Source organism: Doryrhamphus excisus, linkage group LG9, assembly GCF_037039965.1.
Source record: "Doryrhamphus excisus strain RoL-2023G ecotype Guam linkage group LG9, RoL_Dexc_Guam_v1.1, whole genome shotgun sequence".
In the NCBI taxonomy this organism is placed as follows: domain Eukaryota; kingdom Metazoa; phylum Chordata; class Actinopteri; order Syngnathiformes; family Syngnathidae; genus Doryrhamphus; species Doryrhamphus excisus.
The window spans coordinates 9,329,372-9,357,331 of NC_136365.1; the positions used below are offsets into that span (position 1 = coordinate 9,329,372).

At 41.2% G+C, this 27,960-nt stretch overlaps 2 protein-coding genes across 2 annotated transcripts; one reads left to right on the forward strand and one right to left on the reverse strand.

The window, feature by feature from the left end:
* The first annotated feature begins 1,142 nt into the window (after positions 1–1,142).
* aanat1 (arylalkylamine N-acetyltransferase 1) lies at positions 1,143–3,620 on the forward strand. Its single transcript, XM_058070189.2, has 3 exons — positions 1,143–1,403; positions 1,470–1,624; positions 2,868–3,620. Exons 1-3 carry the CDS (start codon positions 1,256–1,258, stop codon positions 3,171–3,173), a joined length of 609 nt encoding a protein of 202 aa, XP_057926172.1. The 5' UTR covers positions 1,143–1,255; the 3' UTR covers positions 3,174–3,620.
* A 621-nt stretch (positions 3,621–4,241) lies between these two features.
* LOC131127886 (inactive rhomboid protein 2-like) lies at positions 4,242–26,879 on the reverse strand. Its single transcript, XM_078793376.1, has 18 exons — positions 26,713–26,879; positions 18,705–18,854; positions 17,120–17,271; positions 16,856–17,039; positions 16,581–16,790; positions 16,076–16,204; positions 15,630–15,739; positions 15,280–15,489; positions 15,085–15,196; positions 14,897–14,971; positions 14,524–14,685; positions 14,370–14,455; positions 14,196–14,259; positions 12,268–12,362; positions 12,120–12,195; positions 11,925–12,025; positions 11,255–11,408; positions 4,242–5,629 (listed from the first exon to the last, which is right to left on the reverse strand). Exons 2-18 carry the CDS (start codon positions 18,840–18,842, stop codon positions 5,198–5,200), a joined length of 2,490 nt encoding a protein of 829 aa, XP_078649502.1. The 5' UTR covers positions 18,843–18,854; positions 26,713–26,879; the 3' UTR covers positions 4,242–5,197.
* Positions 26,880–27,960: the final 1,081 nt, after the last annotated feature.

A 27,960-nucleotide genomic window follows, 5' to 3' on the forward strand; every position in this document is an offset into this window, starting at 1 on the left:
TTATCCTCACGAGGGTCCCGGGTATACTGGAGCCTATCCCAGCTGTCTCCAGGTGAGAGGCGGGGTACACCCTGGACTGGCTGCCAGCCAATCACAGGGCACATATAGACAAACAACCATTCACACTCACATTCATAACTATAGACAATTTGGAGTCGCCAATTAACCTAGCATGTTTTTGGAATGTGGGAGGAAACCGGAGTACCCGGAGAAAACCCATGTAGGGAGTGCTCCACACAGAGATGCCCAGGCAGGGAATCAAACCCGGGTCTCTCGGAGCAGGCATGGAAAATACATTCATTCATTCATTTTCTACTGCTTTTTCCTCACGAGGGTCGCGGGGGTGCTGGAGCCTATCCCAGCTGTCTTTGGGCGAGAGGCGGGGTACACCCTGGACTGGTCACCAGCCAATCACAGGGCACATATAGACAAACAACCATTCACACTCATATTCATACCTATGGACAATTTGGAGTCACCAATTAACCTAGCATGTTTTTGGAATGTGGGAGGAAACCGGAGTACCCAAAGAAAACCCACGCATGCACGGGGAGAACATGCAAACTCCACACAGGTATGGCTGTGGGTATGGGTGGGTATGGGTGGAATTGAACCCTGGTCTCCTAGCTGTGAGGTCTGCGCGCTAACCACTCGGCCGCCATGCTGCCTGGAAAATACATGATAATCATACTTTGTGGAAAAATGTTCTGTATGCCATTCTCCATATATCACAAATTCTGGAAAATCTCAAATTAGCCAACTGTTTGTTTTTTAGCAGTGAAGGAACTCACACACACAACCCATATATGTATAACCTTTTTATACATCTGGAAAAATATACATCCTCTTATCTTTTTTATTTCTATGAACTTCAATGCAATATACTACCACAATACAAAATAGGTTCTATGTCCTTTTCTAATATAAAAGGGCTGATTGACACGTTGTCGGTATGAATCTCCATCACATGCAGTACCAAATCCCACCAAATCACACCACACAAACATATTGTTGACCCTGAGTAAATATGATTATTGTTCAGCTCCCTCACGAGTTGGAGTGTTTGGTTATCCAGCTGGCTGCAAGGATTACCGAGTGGTACAAGGTGCGTCGTCTTGGTGAGGATATAAAAGCTCCTGGCGCGTCTCTCTAGGGCTCAGTCTTTACACGCCGCCAGCCAGCAGGTGCAAGAAGGAAGGAGTCCAAGCTCAGGTTCAAAAAGATTCTTCTTGGAGGGTAAATTTGAAAAAGAAGCATGTCAGTGGTCAGTGCAGTGTCCTTTCTGAAGCCGCTCCACATGCGCTCACCGGTGGCACAGGGACGTCGACACACGCTGCCGGCCAGCGAGTTCCGCTCCCTCAGCCCAGAGGATGCAATCAGTGTGTTTGAGATAGAGAGAGAAGGTAAGAAGCAATATACAGCATAAACAGGTATAGTCGGTATTGATGTATTTGATACTGTACTTGCAGCCTTCATATCAGTTTCCGGCGAGTGTCCTCTCCTGTTGGATGAAGTACGACACTTCCTGACCCTGTGTCCCGAGCTGTCACTGGGATGGTTCGAGGAAGGCCGTCTGGTGGCTTTCATCATCGGATCACTGTGGGATCAGGAGAAGCTTACTTTGGTAAGTAGTGACATACATTCTATCACAATTGAATTATATCAGACCCACATTGTTTGGTGGGGCTTGACCACATGATAGTTGCATGCTGCCAAGCAAAAAAACATTCCTCAATGCTGCCACAGCTTATTAGATTTACCTGATCAGCAAACATCTTTCATATAATTCAGTGAGTACATACGTTTTATACAGTTAAATGCATTTAATTTAAGTGTGTGAGACATACGTAGGACTTATATGTGGATTGAATCTGTGAGTGAACAAGGAGGCGAGGGGAGTGAGCCTTGTGTCAATTACATGTGGATTTTTCTTGCCAATCGATGATGGGTCCAGAACGGAATTCCTGGGATCTTTACTGTAATAAACAACCAAAAGGGAACATTACCGTATAGACCTTAATGTAAGATGACCTCTTTCAAGACCTGTTTTTGGAAAAATACTCTCACTTATGTGCCGTCTGCGTATGCTGGAGCCTATCCCAGGTGTCTTCGGGTGAAAGGCGGGGTACACCCTGGGCTGGTCATATAGACATAAGACATATGTATAGACAAACCAACCATTCCCACTCACATTCATACCTATGGACAATTTGGAGTCGCCAATTAATGTGTTTTTGGAATGTGGGAGGAAACCGGAGTATCCAAGATAACTGTTTCATTTCTCACAATTATCTTCACAATAGCATCAGAACTTCTGTTTACTAACTTTTCCCAAACTTTGATCTCATTGCTGTGTGTGAGTTCTTTGGGAGAAGGAATTCAGAATTCAACCTGTGGGTTTACATGTATAAATCTCTAGACACGACTTTCTTTCTAGGGCAATAACGTCTTATATTTGGGTCAGTATGGTACCTTACATCCAAAATGTTTGGTTTAGAAAAACTAAATTTTCCCACTGGAAATAATGTAAATCTAATTAATCAGTTTCATACACAAAAATATTAATAAAATACATGTTATAGAGAAGAATTGTGGTTTTCCATAAACACCAGAAGAACCATGTAAAGTGTAAGAACCATGTAAGAGTGCTTTGTTTGGGCACTATTTCATGGAACAATACAGTGCAGGGCAAATGAACCTATGTGTAATACAGTTCAAAAAAAAAGGTTTGACTATATTTTGATAGCAGTGACTTTGCCAGGTACTGGTGTGTGTGTGTGTGTCAGGAAGAAAAGCTCCGACTCATTTGTCACATATAAAAACAATTGAAATGACACATTCCAAACTGACCTGTCGCCATCTTCTAGGACGCCTTGACTCTCCACAAGCCCCACGGCATGACAGTCCACATTCACGTCCTGGCAGTGCACCGCACCTTCCGCCAACAGGGTAAAGGCTCCATCCTGATGTGGCGCTACCTGCAGTACCTCCGCTGCTTGCCCTATGTCCGCCGGGCTGTCCTCATGTGCGAGGACTTCCTCGTCCCCTTCTACCAGAAATCAGGCTTCAAGGTCCAGGGCCCGAGCGAGATCACAGTGGGGCCCCTCACCTTCATTGAGATGTTCTACCCGGTTAGAGGACACGCCTTTATGAGGCGGAACAGCGGGTGCTGAAGAGGACCGGTGTGATAATGGACTTGGATTGGAAAAAGGGACCCTGTTTGAGAGGAAGGGAGGGTACCTCCTCGGTGTGTTTGTGGTCTTCTGAGAGAAACGTGAAAGTTAAACTGGAGACACATAAGAACATCACAATAAAAACAAGACCTGGAAGAGTGGACAAATGCCCCAAACCGCTCATTTCACTAATGGACAAAAAAACATCCCCAAGAGACATCTTTAGAAAGTCTTACCACAAGAGAGGAAGATGTTATGGCTGCAACGAGGGGACTAACTTTTCATTGTATTCAATTTTCAGTGCTCCTTCTAACATCTGGCATTCCCTCTGCAGGATCATCACTATCTGTGCCTCCTTAAGTCTTGAATCAAGACAAATGCTGTTTTTTTATTATTATTACTGATATGATTGTTTGGTTCTTAAGAGAATAAAGGGTTTATTTTGTAGCTTGTCAGTGTTGAAGATGATTTCAGAAAGAGCATTTGGTACAGTGTCACAAAAGAACTACATTGTGTCAACATGTTTCACAGGGGTATTCAACTGGCAGCCCCCGGGCAAAATATGGCCTCTGAATCATATCAGAATTGCCTGTCATTGAGGGGTGATGGAGGGAGAACGACTGAATACCTTGACTCCTTTGCAGCAGGTCCTTTTTACAACAAAGCACTCCTGCATATAGAGCAGTGCTTTTCAAATAGTTAAGAGGGCCAGGATGGGTGGGGGGGCATGAGGCAAGGGGTACATTCAATGTTACCGCAGACTTATCATACGCAACACTCATTTTGATTCTTGAATATGCTTGTATGCTTCACAGCTCTTCAGTTTCTTGGAGTTTCCTGTTTTCTGTTTAAAGTTCAGTCTGTAGAGTACAGCGAAATCGATAACTATTATCGGTTTCTCAACAGTATTTCAAATCAGGGGAAAGTGGGCCTCCCTCCGCTTCTATGAAGGAATAATAGTCTGGAGCAGCATAACAGCTTTTTAAAACAAGAAGGCCGAAGAGCGTCGGATTGTCAACAACCAAATAAAGCAAACATGCGACGTACATTTCTCTATTACACACATAATTATTAATAGTGACATTTATTTTGACAAACAGTGATTTTGACATGGACGGCAAACAATAACCTCAATGTTGAAGTTAAAGGAGAAGATGCTATGTGGTCCCCGTGTCTTCATCATGATTGTTTTCAGGGAGGTTCAGTTAAAAAGGCATAGTGCAAGAGTTAAAAAAAAAAAAAAAAAAGAGGCGCAAGTGATTGTTTGCCAACTTGGTGCGCTAAGAGTAGTCCTATAGGCCATTAAAATAAAATAAGATAGGCTAGAATGTGTTAATATATTTTTCTTAAAATGGTGTACAACTCCATGTTTTTTTGCCCCCCCCCCCAACCGGTTGACCCATGAGTCAACCGATAAATCTCCTAACTCACTTAACCGGCTAATCCCTCAGCACGCCTGTGGTCACGCCGTAGCGTTCCCAGCAGCTGTGGTCACACACATGCCACAATGCTGCAGGAAATAAACAACTTGGAGGGTTTCTCAAGTGCATCCTCTATTGTCAACATCTTTGGGTTGACAATGAGATACAGCTGCCAAAATCACAGGGCAAGTGACTGACAGATATCGAAGACTAAACATGCATATTTAAGCTGATTGAGACTGGCATTGTGAGTGTAAGGCAACGAGTGGTTGTACATGATTGGCCCTCCTACTGTTCCACTTCCACTCCATGTGCTTTTTTGTAGCTCTCAGAGAAAGTTAAAACAAGGAGAAGCAGCAGTTCTCTGTCCATAGTGTTAGACCCTGTGTCACTCAACCGATGTAGTTGGTACCGTTTCCTTTCAAGCCAGACCCCGTATTGAACAGCTTCCCTTATCAAACGCTGAAAAAAACCCTTGGATCTTCTTTGGTTTAATCCAGCTTTGTGCATTAGAGGTCCTGAGTATATCTTTCCCATCCTCTTGGTTTAAGGATCTGACGAGGAAATGTCATGATCACTGCTTTGGAGCCTGGTCACTGTGGACTAGTGCACCACATGGTTAATATCATGATCAATGTCGTACTTCTCACAGAACTTGCTTGTGAAGGGTAAGCAGGTGAGATGCTCCAACCAGTGCCAGTTGATGGGGTAGATGTAAAACCAAACGATGAGCGATGAAAAGAGGCCCACGTAGGCCAGCAGTGACATCACAATGAGAGCGCGTTTGCGGTACTTGTCAAAAGTCCCGAAGGTGACGTAGGGCAGGAAGGCAAAGGAGAGCAGCAGTCCGCTGAGGAAACCAAAAATGTGGGCGATGTTGTCGATCCATGGCAATAGGCCGCACAGGAAGAGGAAAAATACGATGCCCACGAGTTTTAGGAAGGCTTTCCGGGGATTCTCCAGCATTTGCCAACCTTGAAAGAGCTCAACAAAGAGGCAGGCCAGGAGTCCGAACTGAGATCCTGCTGGACCCACCTGAAGGGAAAGACAGGAAGACAAACTTTTGACATCTACTGAGACACCATTACATTTTGGCAAGCATCTTATATAGTATCTTCTTAAAAAGGACAATACTATAGAAATGAAAGTAGTAGTAGTAGTAGTCAGTGTACAGCTTGTATTGCAATACAGATTTACTACCAACTGATGGTGTAACTGTAACACAGGCATAATAGACAGACACATATCTATCTATGTCAGGTGTCTCAAACACGCGGCCCGCGGGCCAAATGTGGCCCACAGGACACTAGTTTGAGGCCCCCGCCTTGATATGAAAGTTTAATGTTAGTGCAGCCCGCGCAAGTTTGATATGGATGCTGTATGGTATCATGTACCCAGAAAAAATTATTACGTTTGATTAATGGTCATGTTAAAGAACTGTTAATAGTTATCCTCCCTATCCGTGTGGAAGTGGTAAGTTTTTGGGTTTTTAAGTTTAAAGGAAATAACTTGGAGGCTACTGTTTAGGTCGCTAGCTCTCGTTTGCGAGTTAGCATGTGTCACAAGACCCTGCAGTTGCGCAATATGTTGTAAATAAAAACAGTATAAATGTGACTATAGTCGTGTTTTGTCATGTCTACAGGGCTCTAATAATGCTTTGTTAATTTTAATCTGAAAAAATAATGTCTACCCACCAACTATATGTGGTTTCTTAAGTTTTTATTATTTGCCGTTTTATTATTATTGTTATTATATTTATTTATTTATTGCTGATTGATTCATTTTCTTTATTCTTGATTTGTTTATTTATTTTTCATCTTATTTTGTGTAGAAAAATAAAAATTAAGATATTTGAGAACAGTGGAATGTTTTATCAGAGCTTTTATTGTAGAAAATCGGAACCAAAGCAAAGTTTATTCATTTTTCTGTTTTTAATAAATGCATTTTTTATTTTTATTTTTTTTTTTTAAACCTGATGCGGCCCAGCCTCGCCCAGCCTCCAGTGGCCCCCAGGTAACATGAGTTTGAGACCCCTGATCTATGTAATAATACTAGCAGTAACACTAGCTGTTGAGACAGCTGTGGTGTTCAAGGTCCTGCTGTAAATGACAATGATGATGGCTGGGTTTGCTTGAGAGATGAGTAAGAGTATCACAAGTGGATCAGACATTTGGATGAGCCGGTATAGTGGAGACAGGGATGTGACAAATTCTGAGCCTGGTGAGTATCCCTCCTCCAGACCTGAACCCAATTTGGACATGCTCAGCGTGAGGTGTACTCACTAGTGTTTCCACACTAATGGTTGTATGTTGACTTATTTTCAGCGGTTAGTGAATCTATACTGTACATTGACTACTAACGTATATACAGGTTTCATTTCCATAGTACGCTCCCCTCAGAAGATGAACTGTAATAAAAATGCTTGCTGTAATGCAAGGGGTGGCCTGATGTTTGTGAGATTTTGTATAACAAATAACATGCTGTTGTGGGTCAGAGCAGCGGAGACTTAAACCGATTAACACACCTTGTTAACAAATTCTGAACAGTATTTTCACTTGACTCATTGTGGTCATCATTCATCATGTTCACAATTGCAGATCTTTCCTCTGTGACAGCATACAGTGCATCCGGAAAGTAATCACAGCGCTTCACTTTTTCTACATTTTGTCATGTTACAGCCTCATTCCAAACTGTATTAAATTAATCTCTTACCTCAAAATTCTACACAAAATACTCCATTATGACAATGTGAAAAAGTTTTTTTTTTTTTTTACTTTTTTTGAATTTATTAAAAATAGAAAACAAAAAAATCACATTTACATAAGTATTCACAGCCTTTGCCATGAAGCTCAAAATTGAGCTCAAGTGCATCTTTTTTCCACTGATCATCCTTGAGATCTTTCTACAGCTTAGTTGGAGTCCACCTGCAGTAAATTCAGTTGATTGGACATGATTTGGAAATATAATAACTGTCTATATAAGGTCCCACAGTTGACTGTGCATGTCAGAGCACAAACACCAAGCATGAAGTCAAAAGAACTGTCTGTAGACCTGCGAGACAGGATTGTCTTGAGGCACAAATCTGGGGAAGGATACAGAAAAATTTCTGCTGCTTTGAAGGTCCCAATGAGCACAGTGGCCTCCATTATTCGTAACTGGAAGACGTTTGGAACCACCAGGACTCTTCCTAGAGCTGGCCGGCCTTCTAAACTGAGCAACTGGGGAAGAAGGGCCTTAGTCAGGGAGGTGACCAAGGCCCCGATGGTCACTCTGTCAGAGCTCCAGCGTTCCTCTGTGGAGAGAGGAGAGCCTTCCAGAAGGACAACCATCTCTGCAGCAATCCACCAATCAGGCCTGTATGGTAGACTGTATGGTGACCATCGGGGCCTTGGTCACCTCCCTGACTAAGGCCCTTCTTCCCCGATCGCTCAGTTTAGAAGGCCGGCCAGCTCTAGGAAGAGTCCTGGTGGTTCCAAACGTCTTCCATTTACGAATAATGGAGGCCACTGTGCTCATTGGGACCTTCAAAAGCAGCAGAAATTTTTCTGTATCCTTCCCCAGATTTGTGCCTCAAGACAATCCTGTCTCGCAGGTCTACAGACAGTTCTTTTGACTTCATGCTTGGTGTTTGTGCTCTGACATGCACAGTCAACTGTGGGACCTTATATAGACAGTTATTATATTTCCAAATCATGTCCAATCAACTGAATTTACTGCAGGTGGACTCCAATTAAGCTGTAGAAAGATCTCAAGGATGATCAGTGGAAAAAAGATGCGCCTGAGCTCAATTTTGAGCTTCATGGCAAAGGCTGTGAATACTTATGTAAATGTGATTTTTTTGTTTTCTATTTTTAATAAATTCAAAAAAAGTCAAAAAAAAAACTTTTTCACATTGTCATAATGGAGTATTTTGTGTAGAATTTTGAGGTAAGAGATTAATTTAATACAATTTGGAATGAGGCTGTAACATGACAAAATGTAGAAAAAGTGAAGCGCTGTGAATACTTTCCGGATGCACTGTAAATGGTCCAGCGTATAACAGGATGTAAGCAGAAGCATTCCAGACAAGGTCATGAGTCATGTGCTTGGCGTTGTGGAGAAGCGACACAAGATACCAGAGCACAGGCGTAAAAAAGGTGAGCGGATTAACGTGACGTCAGGCTTGACTATTGGAGGCTTGCCTGATCACAAGCAGATGGCTAATCTACAGAGACAAGCAACTTCCATAAAACAGAACAAGAGCGAGGCACAGCATGCCACCCACGCGGCCCGGCTGACACGTTCCAGACTTGCACCACTCACTACTTGGCTGAGATCAAAGTGTTAGAAATGAGAGCTGATCGAGGACAAGGCGGCATGAAAATGAACAAACGTTATTTAATGTAATTGAGCTGTGTTCAGAAATGCCCCTAGTGTAAGGAACACAGGTCAATAGGATCTTTAGGCTTCAGCATTTTCAACATATTCAAACACAGCGACGGGAGACTCGTGTGTCACAGTTGATGCACTACACCGCTGATGGGGATGTCATACAACTTCACGTCAAAAAACACAAACTATCCCTTTAAATGTTCTAATATTGCTATTCCATCCCAGTTGAGAACTAATTATGCAAACACAGGGTCTTCTTAACCCCACACGTAGAGGCTAATCCACTTAAATCACTTCCTTAAGTGGCTTTACTGTCATGAGTTACGCTTCCTCTTGAGTATTCCTGGTGTGTGTGTGTGCCGGACAGTGGGATTTCTGGCTCTCACTTCAAGCTGCGTCACACTCAAAAGCCACCTCACATCTCAACAGCGCAATCAGGGTCATCTTATTCAAAGGTCGTTTACATCCAAAGTCACGTAAATATGTAATAGTACACAAAAAGTAGTTTAACATTATTTTCATTAAAAGGGCTCCACTTGGAATATTCCCTGAGTTCCTGAGCAAAAACCTCATGGAATTTTTTTGTGTGACATGCCTTTGAATATTCTCTTTCTTCCAGGTCATTGTATTCTCACAGCATTCAATTGATGGCGAGTGGACTGTTCAGGTTGTCTCATCCGAGGAGGCTTCATCAGTTGATGCTCAAAAAAGTTAAAATATAACTGGATAAATCATGAGGCATATCTTCTGTGATGGCGCTTTACTTATTTCACGCTTTGCAAATGTTGTTGATTGTTTGACGAAGCCATAGTCTTGCTAAAAACCTCATGCCGCTTCAAATGTGAGATGAGGATGGGGATATTATACTTCGCCCGGCTCTGTGCCACCATGAGAAACTTTTGCTGGAAACGTCTTTTTTTTTTTTTACTTTTTTAACAAAAAATGACTGCAACAAGGCCAACATCATGTCTACTGCTTGCAACAGTTAGTTAATACACGTTAGTACGCGATGTAAGTGTGATCACGTGGGCTGGAGCGGAGTGCAGGCTGATGTAATCCAATTCTGTTTTTTTTTTTTACTGATATCTCACCAATATCTGATATGAAAATCAGCTTGGGACACCTCTATTTATCACGTGCACCACTCATGTACAAGAAGGTGTGAACAAGAAACACGAGCAGACACGTCTCAGCTGTGCTAAAAATGTTGCTGTGTATGAGAGAAAGTAATCCCACTCAGTAGTGGCCTTTGTTTGTCCAAACAATGGCATTAGCCTAATCCCAAAAAGAGAGAAAGAAAGACGGCTTTGACAGAAACACACACACGCGGCACAGACGTGCCAGTAAAAAGTAGGTAATCCTGACTGTGTTCCACACTCTGTAGGCATCACGCATCAACACATTGTGGGTGCACGTGTGTTAAAAAGACGCAGAAAATGAATGGTGGCAAGAAATAATGGTATTTTTCTGTGTTGGTATAAAAACAAAATCAATCACAGACACACACTACACAATCTATCTATATCAGTCAGGTGTTGGCTCTACTTTTAAGAAAAGAGGCGCTAATACAGTCTCTTTCTACAGTTTGAGATAATCATGACGTCATGAAGGAAAACCTTCCTAATGCACATGATATTGCCCCCGCCCCTAACTAGATGCAATGTGTACACCCACCACTCTATGGAGGACTTTGTTAGCAGGCTTCGCTACACACCTTAAAACAAAGCCAAGAGCTCTGCCAAATATCGCTCCGTTTTATTCTTCGTGGAAAAGGCTAACACAGAATGGTGTTGATGTTAAAATGTGACTGTAATGTTCGCATTGCAGCTCACACAGCTATGCTGTTACTACTGTTTGAACAACACATGCAATTGTTTTACATTTCGTTATATTTACAGTCACTCATACCAAACAATGTGACTTCCCATCTAGATAAACGCAAATGTATTTTTCATGTAAGTGTCTCTCTCTAGAAGTCTTTAAATTACTCTAAGTGGTCAGGTTTGCTCTTGATAATCCTCAGAAGGGGAAACCTTCTCCGGTAAGTGAACTAAGCTGGTTTAAGCCAGTGAGTGTGAACAACATGGAAAAACACCACACAAATAGTAATGCTCCACCAGCGGAAAATCCAAACCACTTATTTGGACGTCACTGACGTGGCACGTAAACATGTTACGGTGATGTACGGTTTGTGTTTTATATGGCCACGCTAATTCTATTTGGTCGTCTGAACACCCAATTTGTCATGCTTAGATTGTACAGTATGTATGTACTGTATGTCAAACCCACCTCAGCTCTGTAGGGCAGGAAGAGGGCAGAGGCGAGGTTTCCGGTGATTCCACTGAGAATGTAAATGATGGAGATACGGACCCAACCAGCCAGCTTCTCCAAGTCCCTCAGTATGGTCATCTGAAACACCACCGACACCACACAGTGCAGTAACCTGCAAACACAAACAGTTCCAGTCTAAAAAGAAGCACATCTGTATGCAACATTAGTAATATCTTTGAGGCTTCATTGTATCTCCACTTACTAAGGGTTTCCTGACGTGTTTGGAATTATAGGATCATTTAAGCATCACATGAGCAAACAGCTTACTATAGGGCTTTAGGTTTGAATCCTGTAGAATGCTTACTTGCTCAGTAACTTAATAGGGAAACGTTTCTCAATGTAATTTAAAGCAGGTGTGAAGACTTTGGTTGTGGATTAGCAACGTGTAGGGAAACTACATATTATTATGTTATATGATCCTCTATAAGTCATAGTGCCAGCTGGGCTGGCCATCAATCAGTGCACAATAGGAACTAAAATTCTATTCATTTTGGCTTGAAACAAAACTGAAGTGGACTTAGCAAGTTTGAAAGAGAGGTTTACTTTAGTAAGCCTGATCTGCTCATCCCCTGTTGCCTCAAAATATATAAGCCCATAATTAAAGGCACCTTAGGAAGTACAGACATACCCAGCATGAAGGAACAATGAGAGCCAGAAACGGTAGAACTGATCAGGCACATCAGGATTTAGGAAAGGAAGCAAGCCACACACATCGTCCAGACAATGAACCTGTACAAAACATGAGCACAAGGGATGTGTAGTCAGATTATAATTATTATTAATTATACACACACACACATATATATATATATACACACACTACCTGTGAGCAGAGTGTGGCATTCTCATGGAAGTATCCGTGCATGAAAGAGCAATACTCCCTGGTTGTGATCTCACATCTACAGGTGGCAAAAAGTGGTTATATATGGCTCAGTAATCATAGCCAGAAGGTAGACATGTCAACATCTCACCTTCCTTTAGTTCCGATGCAGCAAGGTCGCCCCTTGATGTTACAGTCCATGTGTCTGTAGCCTGTGTGGTTCCATTGCTTGGGTAACGTACACACCTGGACATGCACAAACAAACCAAATACAGACTTAAATACAGAGTGAAAATGTGCAAGAAAAATTTATTTAAAGCAGGGATGGCTCATAAGATCGTTTGACTGATATTATCGGTCGATACTGACATAAAAATCTTATCAGTGCTGATAATGGCATGCAAGTAAGACCTCATCAAACTGCACCGTGCTCACAGAGGAATACAGAAATGTCCACAGTCTGGAATTACTTCCAAGATTAGCGTATCTACAATGAGTGTAAATGCAGTTTATGCAAAGGTGGGAACAAGGCCCATCCAGTCATTTTCTTCAGCTACTTTCTCCAACTTATCCAGGATGCATATTGCAATATACATAAACAGTGTTTATTTGTAAAATGCATGCCAGTTACAGCAACAGAAGCATACTCAGTTCATTACGACATCAGTTCAGGGGAAGACCTGCTGCCAATCTCAGTTGGTTCATTGATATCAGTTGATATCATGTTGGTAATGAAGTGATGGACAATATCTGATATCAGTAGGAAAGCCAATATCGAGCCTCTCGAATTTAAAAGGAAAACTGCACTTTTTCAAGTTTCGCCCATTATCCACAATTCTTATGAGACATGAACACATATATATATATATATATATATATATATATATAGTATATATATATATATATATATATATATATATATATATATATATATATCTTTTCTGTACATTCTAAAGAGATAAAACCAGACAGCTCAAGATGTTCACTTTGACACAAATGTAGTCATATAAAGGGCCGTTGACTTTGGCTGGGCCCGGGACAAAATAATCTGAGTGGGGTGCGGCGCCGCCCCCCGCACACGCGTACACACACACACACCAGTTCTGCCCCCTGCCCCCATGCCTGGGCCCGGGAAAAGATACCCCTCTGTCCCCCCCTGTCAACGGCCCTGGCCATAAATATATTGCGCCAAAACATCTAAACAACGATGCCACAACATCAACACAAAACATGTCTGTTCTACATGAAAATAAAAATCCCCTCCCCCCAAATATAATGCCATCAACTATTTACATTACATTTACTGAACTGCGCATGCGTTTGGTGCACATGCATTCAAATTTCCCTTCAATGTGTAATCTTAAATGCCTTTGCACTTCCTGGTTGCTACATAAAGCTTTTTTACAAGGCAAAGATGCATGCCGAGCTCTTATGAAATGCACTTCTGCCATCTTGTGGCCGTTTTTACAACTTTGTGCTTTGCAACTTTATGCGGTTGCATCATGGCCTTTTTTAGACTATTACACAAATAAACGCAAAAGAAGTATGTGTTTGGAAGGGAGCAGTTGCTTTTAAAAGGTATAAATATGTCTTTGGCGGCGAGAAAGAGTTGAAGTCAAATATAAAAACACAATAGCACTGGCGACATCTCTTTACCTTTTGGTAGAGGTCTGAGTCTGGTGAGTCTGTGGTGAAGCTCGTCACTAACTGGCTAGTACTCGGTGTGGTATGGCTAAGTGTCAATGCACCAGTAATGTAGTTTGATCAGCGTGACCATGTTAATAACAACAAGGTCACTGTAGCTTGGTTAATATGCATATCACGTTAGATATAATGTAATAATATAATATGGAGCATTGTTGGCGCTATTGGAAGACTTTCCTATTGACTATATAAATGAAATGAGTTTGTCCCATACATGCAGCAATGGTCTGTCTGTTTCGATATCGTTAGAACGCAGAGGAAAACAAACAAAAAAAGACATACGTGTTCATGTCTCTCATAAGGGTTGTAGGATTGGCAAAATTCCCACAAAAAAGAGCATTTTTCCTTTAGAGAGAAAATTAGAAGTTAGCTCACCGGCCACTGAGTGATGTCATCTGGCCATCTGTGCAGCTCAGTCGATCCAGGCTCGTCACATAATCTTCACAGTAAGAGAGAGGAGGATTTAATCATAGTTAATCCAATTGTACCCATACTAATACTAATAATGTTATATGCACGTGCAATGCAATGCAATGCATGTGTCCTCACCTGGGATCCTGATGACAGACAGAGCCAGAGGACCTGTTAATGTCCACAGGCTCATTGTTCCACTTGATGAAGGTAGCCAATGTCTCCTATGTGGACAGTTTGTTTTAGAGTCATGTTTGAAGCAATGAAAGATGCATGAAGATGAAAAACATACAGAGCAGTCCGAGATGAAGGTCTGCACACATCCAGAGTTGTCATTCTGGACACAGCATGCAGACTCTTTCTCCAGTTGTTTGGCCTTCTGGATCAGATGGACTATCTGTGCGTCCTGACGAATGCACGGAGAGAACTTGGCTCCCAAGTGGATCAGGTCGTCCTGAAAAGAGAGGGAATATTTTTTTTTTTTTTTTTATAATGGTGGGCAATAGTGCATAATGCAGAAATGCAATTTGGTGCATAATGCACCAAAAGCTCTGAGGGACGCATAAAGCATAAGTCACTACCATATGTAGACAATACTGTACAGTTTAACAAAGTGGTTTAGCAGACCTTCACAGTCATATACAGCTTTTAAAACTGAGGCTTACAGATCTTGGACCAATCCAAAAGTTCTGCTGTTGGATATACTTGACACTCTCATAGATGCCTTTATTCTTCAGCACCTATAGAGGGGGTCAGAGAGCTGTATAAATAACACCACATGGTCACAGTAGCTCTAGAAACCTGATTATTAAAAGGCTATATCCTATTGAACAAGTGCAAAGCTGTCACTCACCAGCTCAGTTTTTGAATGTTGTGCAAACCCCACAGGGGCAAAACCATATGTGCAGCAGGCCAGCAAAGTGATTACAATATGGACAAATGTGATCCAGTAAGTAAAGTAAGGTCTGAAAATGGAAGAGTGCAATTTTACTTGAAATTGTACTTCTTATATTTGACATGTCACAAAATGAACATTCAATTTCCCAACCTGTGGCTGTGGAAGTCATCCAGCTGTTTTTGGACATTGCTGCTGATGCTGCGTCGGTAATGCCGGTTCAGCCACTTGCCCACAACGCCCATGCCGTAGTGACGCTTGTGTTTGTCAAAAGCAAAGTGCTTCACCTGGGAAGCAATGCGGTGGCCCCGCCGAGGATGGCTTCTTTCCTGCACAGCTGTTGGTGTTCGAGATATGTCCTTACTGAGTTTTGGAGGAAGAGATGAAGAAATTTTTATATTTAAAGAAAAAAATCAGTGTAATTAGCATTTGAAACAATGTATTCATATTTCAGAGGTGTGCCAAAAATAAAGAATGAATCAGATAATTGTGGTTTTACTCACAGGCTTGCCAATTTCTGGTCTAGTGGATCACTTGGGGCAAAAGTGGCAGACAATGGAGGTGACTCAAACACATCATCCGCCATAGAGTACAACTCATCATGGGCATCGACCTCCACCAACAAGGTCATAGAAGTCACAAAAAAACAATGCAGAGAATTTTTTTAAGTCCTTGTCATTTCAGTCCTACATTTAGTCAGCATCAGTTATACATTTGCAAATCGTGGACATTGTTATTAGGTACCTACTTGCTGTGTTTAATTACTAGATGAGACTGCAATGATACAGTTTGACCAGCAGAGGGACTTATCTAAATACTACATGGACCAAGAGGGATGAGGGAAGGAAGCTTGTTAGTCCTGGTAACTTGCTGCCCTATGTGTATCGATGTTTTATAGCAGCACACCTTTGAAAACCCTGTTAAGAAACTGAGCCAAAATCTTGCTGACCTTGCTAAAAAACAGTGACTCTGACATGTCTGCCGAGTCCACAGTTTCATCGTCCAGCCAGCTCGGCCTGACAAAGCTCCTCCTGGGGAAGTTGCGACCTGTGAGGGAACCCGCTAAGCTGTTTCGGCCCTGGTTAAAAGAAAAAAAAACACACACACACATAAATATACAGGCCATGATTATTGTCATGTTATTTTCAACATTGCTGTCATCGCAGCCACGACTTCAAAGATACTGTATATTTCCTTTATTACAGTATGGTGACTTAGGTGTGTTACATTTATTTTATATTACATTGCACCAAATTATACTATACAGAGGTCTGCAATAATTTAGCCTGGATTTCAGTCTGTATTAAGCTGCAATGTGGGTTTTGGCAACATCAAATAAACTTTCACTGTCCACTAACAGTCCATTCATTTGTGTACTTTGTGTGATTCCTAATATATGTGCGAGGACACGCATGCACCCACACACAAAGTACACTTCCTGAAGCCATACCCACCCTCAGTAGGTTATTTGCAGCACGGATGCTCATGCGGGCGACGGACTCCCTCTTACGTTTGGGAAAGCGGCTGTACCCTGAACGCTGGCTGGTGAAGGAGCTCAGCGATGTGACCCCGGGGGTGATGGGATACCCCTGCGCCTTGGGTGAGCGAGGGTCCATCTCCTCTGGGTAACGGAAGGCGCGTCCCCGTGCCAAGGGGTCCACAATCTAGCAAAAACAAGCGATACGACAGATAAGTCTTGATGTGTACATATTAACGTCTTTATGACAACCTTAGGCATCTTCTGTGCTCCTGGTGATTCCAGGCTCTGGTCGATACTGGTGGCCGTGTCAGGCTCTCTGTATTGTGCCTTCAGCTTGCCATAGCGTAGGCTGCAGTGGCGGAGGCTCTTCCTCTGCCAAACCTGCTGCTTGGTTTCGCAGTCCTCTCCTACCCCAAACCACTGAGCCGTATTTCTACAGGTATAAGGGGAGATAAGAGAAGGAAATAACACAAGAAAGACAACAACAACAGTGGTTGTGAAAGTCTCTCTTACTTGCGGATGCTTTGCGAGAGAGAGGTCTGTCTTCCAAATTTTGCCCTTCTCTCTGAGGCTGAGAGGCCGCCATCTCTGGCTCCGCTGATACTCTCCGACAAGGAACCAGTTGCTTGGCTACTCATGCTTTTCTTTAAAGATGGCCGCAGGGGCTGAGTAGACAAGAGGGAAGGGACGGGAATATTTTTTTATTATAAAATAAAATTATATATATATATATATATTACAGTATATACAGTTTTATGATTCATATATTTAGACTTTCATATTCTAAATAATATAAATATTTGATTGAGTTTTTACTTCATACTTAAATATTAAGTACTGCTACGAGACCTGTATTCTTGCCACAAAAGTTATTTTAGACAGACGAATGGAGAGTATAACCTGTACAACTGTGAATATAATACAATTTTCTGAAAATATGAAACAAAGGTTACTGTAACACCATTGCTTTCAACAATTGCCATATCAAATGTTCATCTTTCTGTGGGTCACTGGACTAAAAAAACAAATATTAATGAAGAAATGTGACAAGACTATCAAATGCAATAGCAGTACTGCTTAGACACGTGTCAACCTTACGTACAGCACATTGCTGCACAGCAGTTCCAAAGTCTTTTTAAGGGGAAACGTTTGAGAGTGTGCTTGGCTATACAAATATATGCAGGGCTTCAACAGTAATTACTCTCCAGGAATAGTTTAAGGGTAGCAGTATGTGTCATTGAACTGTTTCACATCTACTCAGTGGGACTAAAATGTCACGTTTGTATTCAGAGCAAGGGGCCTACAAGAGGTGACATGACACGTCTGGCCTCCAGCCCCCAAAACTGCAGGACAGCTGTCTGACATGCCACTCTGCACAGGCAAAACTCAACACATTATTGTTCTGATTTTTTACAATTATTAATATTACCCAACAAGAATGGTTACAGTCGTGCATCATTCTCTTTTTGTACAGTCCTGGTGTGCAGTGTTTCTTTTTAGGAAACTGCAACGATGCAGACAAGTGCTACCGTAACAGTTTTAACAGTCTGAATTATTAAACAGTCTGAATGATCATTTTATTGCCTGACATGCAGTATTAATAGTTCTAACTTGTAGCCCAGTACACTCCGGCACACTGCTTTCTTCTAATTCCTTCCCACTCCATGGGCCAGTAGAGGTGCTCTGTTTCATCCGGATCTGTGATTCTGCATTTAAGCACACTGGGTTTGTTGAGAGTGTGTGTCCCACACTTTTAATGTGTACAATGTGGGAAAACGGTACGGCATTAGTAATACAATATATTGTTACAGCACCAATATACACAGAATTTATCATACTAGTTTTGTAGCCGTGTTTCTGATTTTGTGGCGTACAAGCTGGCTTTTTATTCAAATAAACAAGTCTTATAAAATAATACAATTACATGTGACAGAAAATTTATACAACTAGGGTTGTCACAAGAGAGATTAAAACGTGGCAAGAAATTTCCTTTATCATCTGATCTTCATGAGTTTGGTGTGTCATGACACCACTAGTGTAGTGACAACCATTCGAAAGTGGTACGCACATTGAAATTCCATTAAAGTAGTCAACCTACTTGCTTAGTTGGGTCATGGGACATTATCTCCTCGGGTTTAGGTATGGCTATGACAAGACTGGGCGGCTTCTTGCTCTTTAGGCGACTATTCGACCGGCTCCCATTGGGAGGTGGCTCATCCCCCTCCTGCGACGGCATCCTGACAAAGTTCTGAAGAAGAGAAAATAATGCCATGAGAGTCACTGCCTGCTATAGGAAACTATTCCATTCCATGAAACCACAGCTTGAAGCAACTGGCTCTCTACCAGGCTGATTTTCTCCAAAAATGCTGCCAACCACCATTTGAGGAAAATCCCTAAGGTGGTTCATGAATATAGTTATGAAAAAATAGGGCGAAACATTTCTAATCAAACATGAATACATCAACAACAGCCATACGAGCAGCAGAATGGTTCCAGTGGAAATATACTCAGATATATTGATGTTTATTTTAAGAAAGAAATTCAATTACTTCTTTCATTTGAAAACATCCTAACCCTGCTGCCACAAGCCATCCATCACTTGCTTATTGATTTATCCAACTACATGTGGGTATGATTGATCTAATTAGCCAGAGGCAAAGGTATCAATTAGAAATGAATTACTGGTATCAGGTTAACACACGTCACTGTGTAATGAAAAAGCAACTGATACAGCATCTGTTAGGTGACAAGGGACGAGATTGATCATGTGTACCTCCAGCTGGTTAGGTTAGATCAGATCCCCCTTCCTCTGCATCACCTGCTGCTAAAATGATAACAGCTAAAGAAATATTAGACTCAACTAATTTCACTCAACAGTATATCCATTTTGCAAACACAGTGAAATGTGATAAATGCTGACAAGGAAATCATATTCATATTACACATATTGACAGTTTGTCCACTCAAGGGCAGGAAAACACTTATCTACTTCTGTCTTTATCAAAGTCACTGTCAAAAACAGGAACAAGCAGCCAGCCCTTCAGGTCCTGAAGCTCAAAATATCCCATCACAGACTTTTAGTATTTCCGGAGAAATCAGAGTCCCCTGCACAAGTCTCTGTAAAATGTCATCGGCAGTGGTCAACACGACCGTTGACTCATTACTGTCTTGAGAGCTTTGACGCTGTTGTTGACTTGTGGTCCATAAAATCAATGTGGAGCTGAGGGGGTGTGTGGGGCAGGAATGGCAGCAGCAAAGAAATCTGACACCAGCTCAGTCAAGAGCCTCATTTTTTCCCATAAGAGCTTCATTGTTCATTTCTCTTCCCATGTCCACATTTCCTTTAATGACAACCAGGAGGTGTGTTTCAATCTTACGTGACGTCTTTTCACCATGTATAGTAAATATTTCAAGAGTAATCTAAAAGCCTAATTTGGCTCCCTAGAGAGGAGCATATAGGGGAATGTATAAAAACCTGCCCACCCAGCCACTTAGATAATGAAGTAGATTTACTAATGGACAGAGAGCTCAAGTGGTGTAGGGTCTAGTTCCAACCGCAGTCTGCAGACAGTTAGGAACCACAAAGAAAAACTATTATATATCAGATAAAAGACTGTTCTTGTAATAAGTCCATACAAACACATACAAAATGTAATGTACTGATGCCACATAAAGGTCTACCAATTATTCAGATGGCTAATACCGTATTTTCCGGACTATAAGCTGCTTAAATTACAGTATAAGAGACATAGCGCTTTGTCAAGGTTGAGTGCGCAATGTGACGTCAACTCTGATCAGCCACATCTATTGTCGACTATTTAGCTTGTTAGCTTCCCTTGTAGTGAGTCAACAATAATTACAGAGAGAATGAGAGTGTTATTGCAGGTGGGACTAATCTTAGTCACAAAAGCCATTTTTATTACAAATGTTGATCCAAAATCTGAGTAGTAGGCATTCACGGAGATGGGCTATAGACCCTCTGAAAGAGTCATATACTGACAGGAAATAAATTACTATGATTTTTTGGGGGAGGTCCATGTCACGATACATGCATAGACTGCACTCAAAACTGAAACCGGGTCAAAATGTGTGCATGTACGAAAAATGTGCACAAGTTCACAAGTCTGATTACAGGGGGCATTTTAAACACAACTGTCTTACTTCTCTTAGCAAAAACTACAAATAGTGTATGGCGTTATGGTATCAATGGAGGGTTATCAACAGCAGGCTAGATGTAAGCGTGAACTAGCAGTCCACTCACTGAGGTCACACAGATTCCAAAGAGTCACATGTCAAAGCAAAGCTGAGGCATCTCAGCGGTGTCATCTATTTCTAATCACGTGACTTGGAAAGTAGCCTTGCCAACAAATGCCCAAAGGGTTCAACAAAGCACCTTCACAACTCGCAGTGTATAGTCCTCCTCTGGGTATCGTCACTGTCACCATGGTTGAGCCTCCCTTCCACAAGACACTGGAATTGTGAGACTTGCCTTGATGCAGTGTTAATCCTGACTGGCAAGTGCTCATTCATTCACTGCTGTTGCAAATACTGGCATGACAAAGTCCACGTAATAGTCTGAATGCATGTGAGCCCCACTACTTAGATCAGGGGTCTCAAACACGCGGCCCGCGGGCCAAATGTGGCCCGCTGGACACTAGTTTGAGGCCCCCGCCTTGATATGAAAGTTTAATGCTAGTGTGGCCCGCGCAAGTTTGATATGGATGCTGTATGGTATCATGTACCCAGAAAAAATTATTACGTTTGATTAATGTTCATGTTAAAGGTTAAAAAACTCTTAATAGTTATCCTCCCTATCCGTGTGGAAGTGGTAAGTTTTTGGCTATTTAAGTTGAAAGGAAATAACTTGAAGGCTACCGTTTAGGTCGCTAGCTCTCTAGTTTGCGAGTTAGCATGTGTCCCAAAACCCTGCAGTTGCACAATATGTTGTAAATAAAAAAAGTATAAATGTGACTATAGTCGTGTTTTGTAATGTCTACAGGGCTCTAATAATGCTTTGTTAATTTTAATCTGAAAAAAATAATTAGTCTACCCACCAACTATATGTGGTTTCTTAAGTTTTTATTATTTGAGGTTTTATTATTATTATTATTATTATTATATTTATTTATTACTGATTGATTGATTTTCTTTATTCTTGGTTTATTTATTTTCATCTTATTTTGTGCAGAAAAATAAAAATTAAGATATTTGAGAACAGTGGAATGTTTTATCAGAGCTTTTATCGTAGAAAATCGGCACTGAAAAAGTTTGTATATTTTTCTGTTTTTAATAAATGCGTTTTTTTGGGGGGGGAAACCTGATGTGGCCCAGCCTTGCCATGACCCTAGCTCCAGTGGCCCCCAGGTAAATAGAGTTTGAGACCCCTGACTTAGATGAAGCGCACTGATTGCTTTTGAGTACAGGCAAGAATGAAAAAAAACGTACATATTAAATAACAGGAGAAATACACAGCTGTATCATTTCACAGCTAATAAATAAGTGCTATTTCAGACAAACCTTAGTGTAAAAATATTTTGCAGTATAGCATACCATAAATCACAAATAAATACAATATATCACACGTCTGCTTTGAAAACATCCACATTTTCACCTTCTGTGTATTTTTGGCATGTTTCACACTCTGACTCAAGGTTGAGAAACAACGCGCCTCCACAGCATAGTTTCTCCTCTGTTTTATTGAAATACATCCAAACAGTTGCCAAGATGCTTGTTGTTGACCTGCCTTCAAGACATGCAACTCACTCAACTCACAACACTGACAGTAGTCCAGTAAGAATGGTCTATGATTTAGCATGACTTGAGTCTGGAATAACATGATTGGTTCATTTGCAGAGAAGGCTCCTTTTTTAATACATATGCTTTGTTTAAAAAAAACATATCGTACACAATGCCTGGAACTCTGCCAACTACGCACTGTATCTGTCAGCCATCCACTAATGTGCGACCTTCAAGTTTGATCATTTTGTAGGTCCCGATGATTTCCATGTTGATGGAAATTTTGTGCTATTGTGCTAATTTTTCGGCCCCTTGTATTGAGTTCATCTCCTATAGGGCAGCTAAACACGGTAACCAGCACAGAAGGCTTTCTAGATATTCCAGAATCTTCACCTATTCCAGCTGCAATTCTTTGGATTTTGACCATGAAAACTGTGTTAATTTGTTCCAACCACAGCCTGCCTCCAGGTACGCCCATTCCACTGTGGTTCATCACACTCCCGAATTCTTAAGAGGACCGGTGTTGTGTCGAAACCCAACTTTATATGAGTTGATAAACGGTATAGTAGTTGATAATTTACCTTTTTAAAATGTTCTATGCGTTGTATCCCAAATCCGATCCGGAAGTGGAGACTGGACAGTCTTACATTTGTGGTGGAAAATGGCAGAGAGCGTATCTCGGATATCAGGATTTCATAGGACATTCAGTAAATATGCTAACCTGGCATTATGTTGTGTCACTTCACTTTTGTTCCATAACATACAACATATTTTAAGAATTTTAAAATGACTATCTTACTGCATTCAACTTCAGCAGTAATAAACTGAACTGCAAAGTACCAAGGTACAAAAGGTACTGTATACCTTAAATGCATTTGAATACATACAGTAGAGTACATGTAGTATTGTTTGAGTACATACAGTATATAAGGCATATTATTGTGTCCCGACTGGCAAGACAACAATGGCAATTGGAGAAAGGAGGGGTGGGTCTTTTTACACTAAGCTAAATCTAGCAACAGTCACTTTAATTGCAAATGCTGATACAAAATCGGAGGAGGATGTCAACACTAAGCTAGCAGGATGGCTTGGGGGGATCGTGCAAACTCAAAAGACTTTCAAAGGTTACATTTATTGATTGGATAAGCAAGAATCTGCATGAACATGTTAAGTGTCAACAGACAGGGAAATGAATTCTTTCCATGGTGGCAGCGTATTCGTAAATAGCCCAGATGAATGAAGTAGTGATCATTTCCCATGCTGCAAAGTGGCCCGTCTAATGTGGGTGTGTGTGACTGTGCTAATCAAGGCCTTGCACAACATCCTTCCGTCTGTGCGACTGACATATTCACTCTCCTATATATGGTGGTCACAGACATTTCACCAAAGATGATTGTCTCATACATTCTGCAAGCAAGCTGCAGTCAACGAAACGGAACTGTCATCCCTTCTTAACTCATCACATTCCCCTCAAAAATACCAGCAAAGCCCTCAAAACTCGATTGAAAAGTCTAACTTTTTACTGTGCATGCAGTACGTGTGGTACTGTTTTATTGACAAGCATACTGTACAACACACCGACTACTGATAAGCACAAAAACTAAAACTAAATTAGATTAGCTAAAACTAAAAGTCCAGCTAAAACTCAACCCCTGACGTTACTTTCGGTCAACATGCACAGGGACGTGTTTTATTTACAATGTACGTCTTAAATGCCGTATTTTCTCTGATTAGAGTCATGTGAAAAACTGTTGACACCTTGCTGATTGATTTTTTTTTTTTGCATGTTTGTCACCCAAGTTGGTTTCAGCTTAAGATCACAAACAGATGGCTGGGCATTCACTTTCAGGATTTTTGGTAGACAGCAGAATTCATGGTTCCATTTATCACAGCAAAACGGCCACAGAGCATCGCACTACCACCACCATATTTGACTGCTGGTATGAGGTTTTTTTCTAAAATGTGGCGTTACTTTTATGCCACATGTAATTGGACACACACCATGTAAAAAACTTTTCGTCAGACGGAGTATTTTCCCAAAGGTCTGGGGATCATTAAGATGTTTTCTGGCAAAATTGAGACAAGCCTTACAGTTCTTTTTGTTCAACAGTGTTTTTTGTCTTGAGACTTTGCCAACCAGGTTGTTTTTGTCCAGTGTCATGAGTTAGTCCTGCAATTCTTTGGATGTTGTTGTGGAGCCTTTTGTGACCTGTTGGGTCCATTTTGGTTGGCCTGCCATTCACTACTGTTCTATATTTTTGCCATTTGTACATACTGGCTCTCACTGTGGTTTGCTGCAATCTCAAAGCTTTCGAAATAGCATCTATGCTCCAACTGCAAAAATATTCAATTTATGAAGAAGAAATGCTACATTGTTGAAATGTACTTCATGAATCATGGTCTGGTCTGGAGCTCATTAACCGTGGTAATACTGCATATAGTGGAGTTTGAAATAGCTACATCAGAAGGTTGCCTACAGCCACAGCAGGTATTGACAAGGTTTTTCCAATCCACAGACAACAATAGGGACTCAGCGAAATGATTAAAGAAATTAATTGGATGATTTACACATTAGCTACCACCTCACCACAGACACACCCAAAGCGGAGGTCTTCCCGTATCTGATTTTATTCATCTTTAGATAGAAAACCAGTTGAGAATGAATCAACAGCCCCTCTGCTGTTTGCAGCCAAGCAGTACACTCCATCTTGCCTCAACTGCTTCAAGACGAGCAGATCCACACAATAGACAGTGCACTAAGAGACCAGCTGGTGGAGTGTCTCACTAAAAAAGTAGACCTTTAAAAAAAGACAGTCACTGGTGATAATAAAGTGACAGCTGGCCTGCTGATAAATTTCACACTGAAGATTTCAAATTGTGGATAAAATGTCAGTCCTGGTCCACCTATGTGACCATGACAGAGCAAGCTATGAAGTTTCATTACACCAGCAGGAGCACCATCAGAATGCATGGAAAACTGTGGGGGCGTGTGTGACTTTCTTGTCTCAATGGTCAAAGCAGCCCACTCATTCTGCAAATATTGATGACTCAAAAACAGTAGCATTTAGTAACTCACACATAGTAATATTTACACTTAAAATCCACAAACCACTATCAAATAATGCGAAAGACTTTGGTTTCCACCTAATAACGCCAGAGGCAATGTAAAACATTACACTCCATTCCCGCAAGAGTTGACATGTCCGAACTTGCAGGAAAGGGACTTAGCAATGCACAGCAGCATTTACACTTGGATACACATCGTCTCCTATTTTATTCTAGCCAGAGAAAGTGTCTTCATCGCAGCCAACAGAAGTCGAGCAAAAGAACTTCACGATGCCAAGGTCGCATTTCATGGCTGTATTCGCTCAACATAACTTCTCGTCTAATTTAGGGCTTGCCAAAGTTGTGGTTTACACTCTGCACCATTGTGTAGTGATAGTGGGTCACACTAGAGGTTCTGTTCCAGGGTAAATAGGGTCCAGAATTCTAACTGAAACCATCATTAACCCTTGAAGCCCCTTCAAAAAAAATCAGAAAAGCTTTTTAGCCTGCTCATGAAAGTCCAATAAAAATGTGACATTTAGTATATTGTAACAAATCTTTCCCTAACTAACCATAGATTTGAAGATATGTGGTAATTGATTTCACTCAGGCAACATTGTATTTAAGCATTAGTATTTGTGGAGCAAGGACTAAAACAATAAGACCAAATCAGTTCTGTGGGTAAATAATCACCTATTCCATACACCTAGCAATAGAGCGCATCACAGAATTTAGCAATAATATTCATTAAAATTAAAAATCTTTCAGACAATTAGACTTAATACATATATTTTATCCATATATGGAGAATGAAACAAATGATGGTAAAATATACACACGATAAACCTCTATTTTTGTGTAAAAAAAAAAAAAGTAAATATAAAAGTAAAGGTAAATATATACTGTATTTTTTTTTGTCAAGTTGGCAGGGCGTTTGCTAATAATCTACACCCGAGACACTACCTGAATTAGCAAAAAATAACACGAAATAGTTCCACATTGAAAAGTGGCATGTGTGGATGCATTTAGCTATGGATAATATAGATAAAAACAAATAACCCCAGAACAAGTGTAGAACAAGGCTACCAAAGGCTTTCGGTATAATGACTACTGTGAACTCAGCTATTTTTAATCAACTATCAAACTAAATTGTATAGAAATTAATTTGACCACATTGTGACATAATGGTGTTTTCCATTATTGTTGCTACTTTTCCACGACGAGCGTGCCGCGAGCGACGTAAACATAGCTTAATTAAGCTAACTTTGTTCACACTATTACAAAATTATTGAAACGTTATGGAATCAAGTCCGAATTGTGCTCACCTCCAACAATAACTGGCCGGTCTGTTCATTAGCAGGTGTTATTTGCCCGCCGAACAACGACGACGTGATCGGCTAGCTATCCACGGTTGTGTCGGCACTTCCCTTCCTTTTTGTGTCTTCCAACATGCTTCACTTGCAGCGGCAGCTCCCACGCAGGAACGGAGGGGGCGGAGTTACATTGAACCTCATCCCGAAGGGTGGAGACTTTGGGCTGCCGGTAATCCAAATGAACAATTCGCGACAAGTCCTCTTATGTTTAAGTCTGCTGTTTGAATAAACTTTATGGAAAAAGGACTATTCTATATTCCTAACGCTTTTCTATAATATTTATATATATTTATATGAAGAGTGCTGGCTACCTTTAAGGACCTACGGCACCCTACTCATAGATCCTCTATTTGTGACAGAACCACTCTGACCTTCTGCAATCATTCATTCATTCATTCATTTATTTTCTACCGCTTTTACCTCACGAGGGTCGCGGGGGTGCTGGAGCCTATCCCAGCTGTCTTCGGGCGAGAGGCGGGGTACACCCTGGACTGGTCGCCACCCAATCACAGGGCACATATAGACAAACAACCATTCACACTCACATTCATACCTATGGGCAATTTTTCTATGTGAAGTATTTCCATAATGCCTCATATTAACTCTCTAACAAGATCTCAGTGTATAGACTGGTCATATATCTCATCTCGTTTCATATTATCTACATACTGTATTGTATATAACTCTGGGGAAAACTGTGTTTTTTGTTAATACTTGGGTTGTTTATATTGTTTATTTTTCTATATTGTGTATTTTGTACTGCTTAACTGACTCTGTACTCTTGCTGCTGTGCAATACAAATTTCCCCACTGAGGGACGAATAAAGGCATATCTTAATCTTAATTTGGAGTCACCAATTAACCTAGCATGTTTTTGGAATGTGGGAAGAAACCGGAGTACCTGGAGAAAACCCACGCATGCACGGGGAGAACATGCAAACTCCACACAGAGATGGCTGAGGGTGGAATTGAACCCTGGTCTCCTAGCTGTGAGGTCTGCGCGCTAACCACTCCATCGCCGTGCACCTTCTGTAATCATGTTACTCAAAAGATCCTCATTGACACGTATATTTGCGATTGCCAAGTATTGTAAAATACATGCCAGTCACAAATGTACATTGTGGTAAAAATACCTGCAAGTAAAAGGTGCAGTACAACTGTGTTGCCATTAACTTGAACTGTACAACGGCAATATATCCAT

Coding starts and splice junctions, on each gene's coding strand:
- aanat1 (XM_058070189.2), top strand. CDS start 1,256: ATGTCAGTGGTCAGTGCAGTGTCCTTTCTGAAGCCGCTCCACATGCGC. Junction 1,404..1,469: donor GTTTGAGATAGAGAGAGAAG/GTAAGAAGCAAT, acceptor CTGTACTTGCAG/CCTTCATATCAGTTTCCGGC. Junction 1,625..2,867: donor ATCAGGAGAAGCTTACTTTG/GTAAGTAGTGAC, acceptor GCCATCTTCTAG/GACGCCTTGACTCTCCACAA.
- LOC131127886 (XM_078793376.1), bottom strand. CDS start 18,842: ATGCCGTCGCAGGAGGGGGATGAGCCACCTCCCAATGGGAGCCGGTCG. Junction 17,272..18,704: donor CCCATGACCCAACTAAGCAA/GTAGGTTGACTA, acceptor TTGTCTACTCAG/CCCCTGCGGCCATCTTTAAA. Junction 14,456..14,523: donor CCTTCATCTCGGACTGCTCT/GTATGTTTTTCA, acceptor CTGTCCACATAG/GAGACATTGGCTACCTTCAT.